This window comes from Electrophorus electricus, chromosome 18 (assembly GCF_041902795.1).
Source record: "Electrophorus electricus isolate QZ-2024a chromosome 18, ASM4190279v1, whole genome shotgun sequence".
NCBI lineage: Eukaryota > Metazoa > Chordata > Actinopteri > Gymnotiformes > Gymnotidae > Electrophorus > Electrophorus electricus.
This window is the reverse complement of record NC_137514.1, coordinates 15,921,949-15,934,270: the sequence shown is the minus strand read 5'-3', so window position 1 is coordinate 15,934,270 and position 12,322 is coordinate 15,921,949. Positions and strand designations below refer to the sequence as shown.

The 12,322-nt window shown below is 50.6% G+C and overlaps 1 protein-coding gene across 4 annotated transcripts in view; it reads left to right on the top strand.

Moving 5' to 3' along the window:
* The window catches only part of pard3ba (par-3 family cell polarity regulator beta a), a 112,091-nt gene that overhangs the window by 42,205 nt on the left and 57,564 nt on the right, over window positions 1-12,322 (top strand). For all 4 annotated transcript variants that reach the window (XM_035535117.2, XM_081701098.1, XM_035535116.2 and 1 more), the window contains 4 exons: window positions 168-307; window positions 471-599; window positions 7,125-7,310; window positions 9,601-9,774. In XM_035535117.2, the coding sequence (XP_035391010.1) occupies window positions 168-307; window positions 471-599; window positions 7,125-7,310; window positions 9,601-9,774 (629 nt within the window). The remainder of the gene's footprint in view (window positions 1-167; window positions 308-470; window positions 600-7,124; window positions 7,311-9,600; window positions 9,775-12,322) is intronic.

Below are 12,322 nucleotides of genomic sequence, written 5' to 3'. Positions count from 1 at the left end.
CTGACAGAGCCAGCTTCAAAAAGATCATGAACTATTAGCCTGGGGGGGGGGGGTTTGGAAGCAGAGGGGGGGGGGGGTTGAGAGCAAGGGGGTGGGGTCAAGTCAAAGGAGGAGGCAGGGTCGACCCGAATACACCCGCTGACCCCGCCGTACCTCCGCCACGCCAGGTGTCGATGGACTGGGCTTCACTGTGGTGACCAGGGACTCGTCTGTGCACGGGCCCGGACCTATCCTGGTCAAGAGCATCCTGCCGCGGGGCGCTGCCATCCGGGACGGCCGCCTGCAGTCCGGAGACCGCATCCTGGAGGTGAGTGGGCGTCCGTCCTGTTTTCCAGGCTTTCCCCAAGGAACATTTGAAAGAAAAGATCTGGTGGTTGTCCGATTTCTTTGAATCAGCAAAAACTGAGCGAAATTAAAATGTGCCGGGCTATGTCGCAATGTCTGATGTGGTGGTGTTTGTCGTTTGGTAGGTGAACGGAGTGGACATAACTGGCCACACGCAGGAGGAACTGGTTGCTATGCTACGTAGCACCAAGCTAGGGGAGACCGTGTCATTGGTCGTAACACGGCAAGATGAGCTGTTTTTACCTAGAGAGCTAGTAAGCCAGTGATTTGTATATTTCTGTGTCTCTCTCTCTCTCTGAGTGTACGTGTGTGTGACCTTACTTGCCCTTTGTACCTTTAAGGACACCTTTAAGTCTCAGAATCCATTTCCTGTCCTTCAAGTTTGAACACCATGTCGCGCAGCCTTAACATGCCCCCCCCCGCTTGCGAAAGCAGCTCCGTGTGCTTGGAGGTCTCCTCACCCCTCCGAGGCCCCGCGTAACCCCTCCGCCCCGCATGCCACCAGCTTGGACCGCGGCGGCCCAGCTCCTATTTCCATCAGCTCAGGAAGCGAGATCCCCGCTCCACCCGCCCACCCCACCATTGTGTTGCTGTCTATCTACAGTTCATTTAGACTGTTTTCGCAGTTCATCAGAGGCCCCGGGAGGTTCTGAACGGGTCAGTTATAAACACCCGCTGTCGAGTCAGGCAGGTTGGAAAAACAATCCCTAACCTCTCAGCCCACTACCAACCCCCACGCACCTGCATTGCTTCCTCTATAAGACATTCCATGTCTCATAACAAAGATGAACGTTCCACACAGACCAAATAACCCAGCTGCTCCAAATGCAACCCCCACCCTCCATCAGCACTACGCCCATATCGCCGCGCTACGATCCTTTTTCCACTGTGTGTCTGCGTGTGTGTGTGTGTCTGCGTGTGTGTGTCTGCGTGTGTGTCTGCGTGCGTGTGTGTGTCTGCGTGTGTGTGTCTGCGTGTGTGTGTCTGCATGTCTGCGTGCGTGTGTGTCTGCGTGTGTGAGTGTGAGAGATATGTGTCGTGTCGTTCCTGTGCGGGCTTGGTGTTGCGCCCTTGTTGGGGTGCATTAGTATTGACATTGTCACCAAAATAACACGAGCTCAGTAAATTAACGAATCCGCAACAGGAGAAGTACGCGAATGAAAAGCCATTCCGAGCGGAGTCTTTTCCCCGGCTGGGTGTGCGGGGCGAGGATTTATCGCCGTTTTTGTTTCCCGTCTCACTTTGTAAGGCAAAAATGCACTGACTGGTGCTTTAAAAAGGCCCGAGATTGTACGGTAGCCGGAATTGGCTCCTGAAGTACACGGTGTAATCCTAAATTATGCCTGTTCTGCCTGTTGGTTTATTTCTGTTCTGTGATGATGTCTGATTGACTGCGCGAGACTGGGATGTCTTGTTTTAAAGGAACAGCTGCGTTTTTCTAAGCCACACACAAACGCACAGATACAGACACGCACACCGCTCAGACTATGGGGTCCTTTATTAAACTCCTGCTCTTCCGAAGCACAAATGCAAGGCATGAAAAGGCTTCCATGAGTTGAAGGCGTGCAGTGCCGTATTCCAAAATATCCCCAACCCCCTGCTCATTCTAATTCAGCCCAGGTTATGTTTCCTACTCCTTTCGATGGATAAATTGTAGCATAAATGCACTGATGGGTGAAGGGGGTAGAGGCAGTGGGGGAATAAAAAAAAATTAAAATTACTTGCTACGGAGAGAGAGTTTTCAGCAAAGTGAGAGGATATAAAAAGACATAATGACAGTGCAGACCTGGCGTCTTTGACACGCCATCTGCTCTTTACTTTGTGTGTGTGTGTGTGTGTGTGTGTGTGTGTGTGTGTGTGTGTGTGTGTGTGTGTGTGTGTGTCTGTCTTTCTCTGTAAGTGTGTTTGTCTTTTTGTGTGTGGGTGGGTGTGGACTTGTGAGGAACGACAAAGCCCTTCCCACCGAAGCCCTTCAAATGTCCCTGCATCTGCCCCGTATCCGCTACACGTGGCCCCTTAGCAGGTGTCCGCCACAAACCCTGTCCGCTTCCCCCTTCTCGGTGGTTCCGCGCTACCCGCCGGCTTCGTCTCCCGAGCGTGTGTCCACCCCCCCGGGATGTCCTGAAAAAACAGCCGCCTTGCGGGAAGGAAGCTCGCCAGACTCCCATCCTGGAAGTGGAAGGCCGTGCTTGGCTCGGAGCAGAGCAGAGCGTGCGGGATTGTGGTTAATCCAGGAGCGCTGACAGAGTTAGAGCTCTGTTTGTGTGCAGACTCTGTCAGTCGATATGTTAGCAACTGGATATCCTGCGAGACGGCCACGTGCGCACACGCGCGTGCACACAAATGCATGGACATACACGCAGGGTTAGACCAGTAACATGCTCAGAGGTTTCCCAGTGGCGTCTACCAGTCTTATTGAATAGTGCCACCATGCGTGCTACATTGCAAACATGTACTGTGTGCTTCATGATCTTGCATATCACCCTTAATCACAAATAATAATTGCTTAAGAACCTCCCTGCTATCACCTCATGTCACGCTCGAGCAAGAAAACCTTTGCTCAGCTTGGCATATTTGGATAATTGTCATATAACGGTCTGAGCCGAGCTCATGAGTCTTTCGTCAAAGTCTTCGTATCACTGTTTTGGAATTTGGGAGATTGGGCGTCAGATCCATCCAAGATCTAAAGGATCCAACCGCTTTCTGGCCCAGATGCGATCAAGTCTGTCCAAGTGACTGTCCTTTTGGAGATGATTTATTTTTGGTTCTATTTATTTATTGCCGTCCACCTGCATTCAGACCCCAGCGTGTCCACCAGCCATGCTCACGAAGGAAGGAAGGTGGTATCCTTGCTCCTCCCACAGGAAGTGCCGGCCCTCCCACAGTGGGGCGCGCGCACGCACGCGCTTATTCGTTTGTTTATTCATAGATTTCACAGAACTGAGCCAAAATACTCATGTGTTTTCTGGTGATGGAGGCCGATTTTAAGACAGCCCTCAGGCTCGTAACACCCAAGGTTGTATCCTCGTCATCAGTCATGCCTTTTGAAGATTTGAAAGCTGCCTCTAAAAAGAGCACAGCGCTGTTAATATTTCAACCCCATACCCGCCGGCGAGCCTCGCCTGCGCGTACGACCATCCCACACGCTGGAAGTCCGTTCCAGGACTGGTTTTTCTTGGATCTCACACACCTGATTCAAATCCTCAGCAGATTCCCAATGCAGCAGGTCAACGCAGGTTTTCCAAGAGCGGCGTTTGGAACCGCTGCTCTGACATCAGCCAAAACGATGTCACGTGGTGGCATGTCTCTGTCTCTGTCGCCGACGCAGTCTCTTTCACAGCATGTATTTCTTTTCCTGGTCCATGTTGCACATAAAGTGTGTGTGTGTGTGTGTGTGTGTGTGTGTGTGTGTGTGTGTGTGTGTGTGTGTGTGTGTGTGTGTGAGGAACAGGAGCTTGCAGGTGGGGGGGGGGTGGTCTGGGATAGATGGATGGCAACACAGGCTTCTTTCCCTCCTCTCTCTCTCTCTCTCTCTCTCTCTCTCTCTCTCTCCCTCCCTCTCCCTCTCTTTCAAACACTCTTCTGTCCCTCTGCCTCTCTCCCTTCTTTTCTGGCACCTTTGTCTTTCTTTGTTTCCCATACGCACTAGTTATATCTAGCTGAGCACAAGTACGACTCATTTCTCATCCAAATTCAGTGAAGTTATAGCCCCGCCCACTTAGCCATGTTGACCGGCCAATACCGAGCCACAAACCATTAAGCTAATGGAAACCAAACTCTATATCCTCAGCTCCTACGTATTGCGCTAAACAGGGGTTTCCGGAGCGCGCCGGTTTATTATCGTGTCAGAACTGGGTGTCCAGGAGATGGGCTTGTCGCCCAGGCGATGAGGGGGAAGACCTGATCCGTTTCGTTCCGGTGGGGTTAACCCTGTGCGTGCAGGTCCGCTGTCCTGCGCGAGTTCTAGTCCTTATGTTAGCAACATGATACCTGTGCATATTGTATAGAGTTGTGTCAGCCTCGTGCAGGAAACACTCACTTTATAGATAGATTGATAGTTAGGAGGGAGAGAGAGAGGGGGAGTGGGAAAGATCATTGACACAGCAGAGAAGCTGTTTTTCCCCAGCAGCATACAAGACGCATCGGGTTAAGTCAAGAGGACAGTGCAAACCGTAAATGCCCCCCTACAAGGGCACAAAGCTACCCGACAGTAAGTAATGAGCAGGTAAACACCGGGTGTAGGATGAGGGAGTCTCCGGCCATTATACCGATGCGTCGTCCTTAACGGTCAGAATAAAGTGGTGGGCAATAACGTTTAAGAAGAAGGTGAACCGGCTAAATAGGAAATGCATTAGGAAGGAGCACCTCGGCGGCGTAGAGTTTACGGCCGCTACCGGTCCCCTTCCCAAGCAGAGAGTGTGTGCGCCGCAGCAAGGTGGCAGAGCTGCTCATGGCTCAGCGGTTCTACTGACACTTGTACTTGACCAGTAATTAACAGGGATAGGGGGTAGCTGACCATCTGTGTCTGCCAACGCAGGCAACAGACTGTAATCGAACACGTATAAAACACCTCTAAACCGTACCTAATAAAGCAGTCAGAGAGTCTAAGAGCAAGGGAGGTTGCTCTTAGACGCCGACGGCTGGCTGACGGAGGCATGGGGTGGGGGTGCAGACGCTTAAAACAGTTGGGTGAGTTTTAGAGCGGGCGGAGGCGTCTCTGCGCCCTAAGCGGGCGTTTCGGGTGGAGATGCGCGCGACCTGGTGCTAATGATCACGTTCTTGGGCAGCTAGGGTTGTTTGGGGGCGAGGCGTCGCAGGTGCGTGCTCGGGATTTTGGGGTTTCATGTCTTTTTGTAGTTTGATCCTTTTTTATTTATCCCCCGGCCACAGATCGCCCGAAGAAAACGCATCAACCGAGCGCAGCGCTATTATAGGCCACAAAACGCCCTCGAAATTCTGCCACTTCCTATTAAATAATGAGCTTTTTTTTTTTTTCTTCTCTCGTATTCCACCGTCTTGCTGCCATTCACTGCACTTTCATTTGGAGAGCAAAAATTTTGCGCTTTCAGGACGTGGGTTATTTCGCTAATGTCTATAGACCCAATGGAGAGGCAGGAGGTCTTTAAAAATGGTGGGGCGGGGTGAGGAGAGGGATGAGTTATTAGTCTCAGACGCCCAGCCGTCCCCCTCCTGCCTAAATGAGGCTCTTAAAAAGGTTATTATGTTTGGAAATGGCACTTTCTCATGAGCCTGTTCTCATTCCACGTTCAAATGGAACGAACCCCCCCCCCCCCACCCCACCCAAGGATTTCTGCTCACTCGCTCCCCCCCTCCATCTCTCTGTCTGTCTCACTCCCCTGCTCTCTCTTCGTACATTAATCCCCCTTTACCCACAGCCTCTCTGTCCTTCTCCCCACCCTTTCAGGCTTTTCTTTTGGCATCGCTGATGCTTCCATTTTCTGTCCTTTGTCCTCATTTTTCCTCTTCATACCTGCTCTCTCCTTCTTCTTCCACCTCTTCTCCTTTGTGCGATGCTAACATGGCTCGGTGGCTTCTCAAAGCGCGTAAGGGCGGTTTGGTGGGGGGGGGAAAGGTCACCGTTTGCCGGCTCGCCGGCGCTGTGTTTCCCAGAGGATGTTTATCGTGCGCGCTTGTCGTAAGCAGTAGCGGCTACGCCCCCCCCCCCCCCCCCCAGTCTTTGCCGCAGAAACAGCGACGCGCTCCCGCCTGCGCGGACAGATGCGCCAAGCGCTGATCCGTGGAAAGTTGTCGCCGATTCGTGGAAAGTTGACTGTAGCGTGCGGCCGTTTCCCGTCAGATGGGAGCGGGGCCGACAGAGACGCGCCGTCTTTGTAGGGGGAGGATGATAACATCACCATGGTGAGGTTTTGGAGTGGACGTTTAAATGTTTCATGACTCTGACACTGGATTTGATGCGGGCACACTTCTAAGAGGTTGCCAGGTCTTGGTCCGTCAGTTGCGCACAACAGCAAGGTCAACAACACCGCTTTACACGAAACTTGAAACAAACTTGAATCGGTCCTGAACTCCTGGGTTTCAACTAGTGCCTGCTCCTGTCAACGCGTCACGACCATCTTACGTAATCTCCGTTGGTGCCTGGTAAATACCACATTCATTCCAAAATCCTCCTCACGCACAAGGCGCTTAAGAATCACGATCCTTCGCATCTCTCTGCTCTCCTCCGCCCCTGCACCCCCACCAGCGCATCGGCAGTCCTGTCATCTGTCTGTTCTTCCAACCTCTTCTCTTTCGGCGATCAGACCTTCTCTAGAATTACTCCCTGATTTTGATTCTCTTCCCCATCCAAGTCAGACTGTCTGGATCCATTTACATCAACCTCAAAACTCCATTTCTTTCCTCTCCTGCCCCAGGACTAATCTTTCCTTTCACTTCTCTGGCTCTCTCCTCTGTTCGTCTACTCTGTCTGTTCTCTGATCTCTGTTCTTGCCCTGCACCCATAACATCTTCTTTTCCCTTGTTATATTTTTGCTTGTTCTCTGTGTGTGTGTGTGATTCTCTATTATATTTTGCAAGCATCTTTGGGTTACTGAAAAGCTCTGATGTAATGTACATTACATATAATGCACTGTTATTATTCAAATGAGGAGTCAGAAAAATCCTCCTCCGATTTAGCCCAGGAAAACAGTCAGAGGACTGATTTGTTTTTATGAGGCACCGTATGTCTGTAAACAGTGAAACTCCAATACCGTTGCGAATCATCCTTGTAAATCCTGCGTGTGTGCGCTTCTCTCCCTCAGAAAGGAGACTCAGCGGGCCCTTCACCATCTGAGGACGGCCGGGAGCATCTGATGTTCGAGGTGCCGCTGAACGACTCGGGCTCGGCCGGCCTCGGCGTCAGCCTCAAGGGGAACAAATCGCGGGAGACGGGCGAAGACCTGGGCATCTTCATCAAGTCCATCATCCACGGCGGGGCTGCCTTCAAGGTGAGGCTCAGCCTTCACGGCTTGGCTCAGTTTTCCGATGGGCGTGGTCAGGAGCCAGCCACACCCCCAGTACTCGCCAGCCGCTGACCCCGAAGGGCTGAGCCACGCCTGTGCCAGACACCATGGGTATCCGCTGCTGCGCACAGAGGAGAGTGCTAATTTCTCTCCATCATGTGGCGTTACTGCTGGTCGGCTAGCGTGGCCCTGCGGAGAGAGCATAGCGAGACCCAAGTCAAGTTCATCTGTTTAGCCGATAAATAAATACATTTTAAAGGGATGAATTGCCTTTTGGATTATTGGTTATTGTATTATGGCCAGAGAACTGCAGTTTAGCTCCTCCCCTCGGTCCAAGGCACCACACAGGGTGTGATAATTAGTTGGCGAGCTGAGTGGCTCATGTCAGAGAGACCAGGACCACAGCCACGAGACCGCTGTGATTCCCAGATCCGTCCTCAGGAATCACCGAAGCCGGACCACATTTTTCTACAAGCCCTCTATTTGCTGGTTCAAGTGTTTAAGGGGAGGGGCTTGGATGAGGGCGGAGTCCCACAAATCGATGCACCGCACTCCTTAATTCGCCGTGTAATATTTTCAGAAACCCAGACTCATGGGACATTTCTCATGGCTCTGAAATTGACTCTGTTCAGTTAGGAAGATGCAAAGTCTTTTTTTTTTTTAAGCCCTTTAAAAAAAAAAAATAAAAAAAATAATTGAATGCAAGAATGCCTTTTTTGGTTGTGAAGCACCAATCATCTTCCTTCTGCCACAGCACAAAAGAACCCAGCAGGTGTTGTGGTACACCACAGATAAGGGGCAGGTCTGACGTCCGCTATCAGCCCGGCGATCTAGCGCGGACTGGCGGGCGCAGCTGTAGCGCTGCCGCCCCCCAATCAGTCGTCCAGTGGAGTTCGGTGCCCAGGGAGTGGGCGCGGGAGGTGTGGAGGTTGGCGGAGGGGAGGGCGGCGGCCTTTTCAACAGCGGAGCTCTTCAGCCGGACTCTCTGCTCTCTGCCTTATCTCTCACTCTTTCGTCCGGCTTAGGCTGTAGAGCCATTCACACGAAGACCAAAAAAAAAAAAAAGAAGATGGATGTGGGTGGCGGTTGAGGGGCAGGAGGAGGGAAGGGAGACATAGAGACAGGATTGTGAACGAAACCGAGGACAGGAGAAGGACAGGAGAAAAAGGCTGGAAATTTACTGGAATAGTCGAGAAGGCCCCCCCCCATAAGCCCCCCCCCCCCTCCGTATACTAGACAAATCTCCTCCTTACACTTACGTGGAGGAGACATGCGGCAAGGGCCTCATTAATGTTAATTAAAGTTCTAAAAGCTGCGACGATTACGCTGAAGTGCCGAGGGGAAGCTTCACGAGGCAGACACCGCTCCTAGAGACGGCCGCGTCCTTTCGCTCCGGGAGCAGCCGAGGCCGTGTACGTGGGCGTCTGCGCAAGGGTCGGCATGACGGCGGTCAGCGCCAGCATTCCCCAGGCTACGGCCTCGACCTCGAAGCTGCACAAGACTTCGGTGACTCGGCAGCCTCTTGGGCCTCCACCCTCTTCTACACTGAGCTCTGCCTCCCCAGCTAAGTTGTGAAGTGAATACATGAAACCTTTGCTCATGTATAATGGTGTGGTGACTACTAATAAGGGGCAAGCTCTCCTCAATATGGCAGGCATGTTATAAATATTCAACATGCAACTTCAGCTTTCATTCTGAGGGAATAAGCATCCATATATCGAATACATCATAAAGCGTTTCGTTTTTTTCCTGATCTATGGTAGTGAGAGTCTTTATGAGACAAAGAATAATTAAGCCTTCATTCTGCCAGAATCATTGTGGGACAATTTAAATATCAAAAGGCTTGACACCAGTCGTTAAAATACTTTAATGTTGTGGGACCTCAGTGTAGTCTAAGTATAGTACTGTATAGTCTTACTGTATTTCTAATGACTTCTTAGCTCTTTCGCTTTATCCCAGTGCCAGCAGAGATATAGGACCCCGTGCTAATTTAACTGTGGGTAATGCGCAAGTTTCTTATAGTTCTTCCTACTGTAGTTTTGAGAATAAACATCAGTCTCTGTTTTGGTGAACTGTGTTCCTTCAGACTGCAGTTACCACCTCCAGAGACTTCAGAGTATTCGGATCCATTGAATTGTTTCAGTCGGTTGAATCGGTTGTGCCTGATTTGGGTTAGGTACTGAAATACACCACGGCTTTTTTTGACTGGGACAATTTTCTGGTTTGCCTAATCTAATCCCATCTCTTCCTCCTTCCTTGTTTTTTCTCCACCCAGGATCGGCGGCTGCACATCAACGACCAGCTGGTGGCCGTCAACGGCGAGTCCCTTCTCGGCCGCTCCAACCACGACGCCATGGAGACCCTGAGACGCTCCATGTCCATGGAGGGGAACTTGCGAGGAACCATCCAGCTGGTGGTCCTGCGCACCATGGAGCACAGCCCTTCCCAGGTATGCCTAGACCCCTGGTGGTCCTGCCAACCATGGAGCGTACCCCTGCCCAGGTACGCCCATATTCCAGCCCTGGGCACTTGCTCCCCACCCAGCCTGGACCTGGGGGGCTCGTCGGTTGCGCCCACCACTACTGCCACCAAGGGCTTGCAGGTGGTCTCTGAATCCCTGCAAGTTTGGCCCTCCAGCCAGGGTTAGCAAACATGAAAGATGGGCTCTCCAGGGTTAATGGTCAGTGTAAACCTGTGGAAGCCTGAGGTCCCTATAATGTAGGTCCCCTTCAGTGTAGGTCCTTGTAATGCAGGTTACTGCCTTGTAAAGTGTATATAAAAATGTGTCTCTTATGTAATCTGTGGTTGTTATTTTCACATTTGTGCTTTGCGAAGCTCATGTTCTTGTGGCCATTCCCAAACAGATGCTAGTGATGGTTGCACACCCAAAAAGGCTCCTATTTTCCTTGCTTGTTTCCTTTTTTTGTCTATTTAGTCACTCATTATTCATTTATTTATGTGTTTATGTAAAGTCTATTTTCATTGCTTGTTTATTCCACCTTTGCAGCATACTTTGATGCACTAACTTCCCTCCCTGTATCTATTTCTGCCTGTCTAATAAAAGTTCTGAGGTCTCTGCATGGTTTCCTCCTGACTCCTTCCATCAGGGATATTTTCCTGCATATTTTTCTCGGCTATTTCTATACATGGGGCTACATGGTAATATGGTGTTGGTTGTTGTGGTGTTTGTTGCATACTCTCCCTCTACATTGCTTTCTTTGGGCTCCTTAAAGAACCTTCCTTTGCTAATTCTCCCTGCTGACTTAACACACATGCTCATGGGATTTGATGCACACCCATTTCCTGTTTTGCTTTATTTTCTTGCTGTTCCCCTCTGGTAAGGGGTGGTACAGGTGCTCCAGATCGGGTAGGCTTGCTGAGGTTCTTGAATTAAGAGCATGGTTGATGGCACGCCATGGCAGTTTTAGATCTGAAGCCTTGAAGAATAGACTAGAACATAGCTAATTTGTCTCTAGCCACCCCACTCAGTGTTTGATCCACGACCTCCGCATGATTGGCCAAGCTAGAACTGCTCATCAAATCCAGAGTTCCTCCAGTGCTCTCAGGCATGGAGTTCCCAATGGGATTGCTTCACAGTGCCAATCTCCAAACACCAGATGGCGTTCCCCTCCGTAGTCTAGGTTTTCCACATCTGCATGAGATCAGATCTTTTTGTTGCAGGCAGCTAAACTAGTCCATCAGGGTCTTTGATAGCAAATAGTTTAAACTTTAGCTATGTGTCTGTATCCACGGAAATCCCCGTAAAGTGTGCCGTGAAACCCCCGGGACTCGATCCACAAGTCGGTGCTGTTTCTTGTTTGATTCCCTGTGCTTAAAACCGTATCCTCAAAGCATCTAAGCTCATCTGCCACATTCCAGGTGGCTTTTAGGCTTTAAAATACCACCAAGGTCTGGGGTCAGATTGAAACAAAAATACTTATTGTATAGCAAAACTTTATTTAAAGATGCTTTGGCAGATATTAATTAGAAGTTGCGTGTCATTCGCGCTTTGGATCATCAACCCGCCGGTTTTTGTGCTTTGATCCTTCCTAATGCCCTGCACAGTTCTGGCTTGCATGTGCTGAAATCATTTTTTAAAACTTTTTGTATTGCAGTCAACTTTAAACCAAGAATGCGCTTTGCACTTGAGGGTGAGTCCAAGAAAATCCATCTCTGTTCAATGAAAATGAAGAGCAGTTGTTTATTGACGCCGCAGTGGGTTCAAGATGACGACTTTGGCTCACATCAGCAGCGCGCCGGGGGATGTTATCCTATGGCCTGCCCCCTCTGCCCCGAGACCGACGTCGATTGGTGCAGACTCCAACGGCCGCTCAATAAATGGTGATGCGCTGGCTGTGATGTGGTCCCTATTAATCACATGATGGCGGTCTAATCAATATGTCATTAATCACCTGAGACAGAGCTGCACGATAAGGAAATGGCGTGGGAGACAACGCTAAACGTGTTTTATAAACTGCGCTTGGGAGACTCGTCTACCCACCCCCCCAATTGAAATTCCACTCCATTCTCTGTTTGCCAAGGGCAATTTGAACACATCTACCCCGTAACAGTGATCATTATGATGTCCAGATGTTTCTCAATATTGGAACATCCTTGGTTCGTTACGTCCTGCCACTAGACAGGCTAACAAAGCAAAGTGACCTGTGCACCTCCTCCTTTGTTCTGTATCCATGGTGTCTCCTCTTGCACCTCCTTCCTGCCTGCCTTTGCTCTTTGACCACACTCTCGGTCTCACGACTAAGTCCCTCTCCACACCAGTCCCCTTCTTGCTTAGCTAGTTAATTAGATTACACCACGGGCTCCGCAGATAAAAGGCGGCTTTTTTTTTGGGGGGGGGGGGTTGTCGAAAAGATGCTTGGGGGTGGCTGGAGGGGTTTGAACCCCTGCTCACCCCGCTCCGCAGTCTGTAAAGGGAGAGAGGGCAGAAGCTTGGAGCTATCATTTGGGCCCTTGTAATATCACCCCCTCGTCGGCTC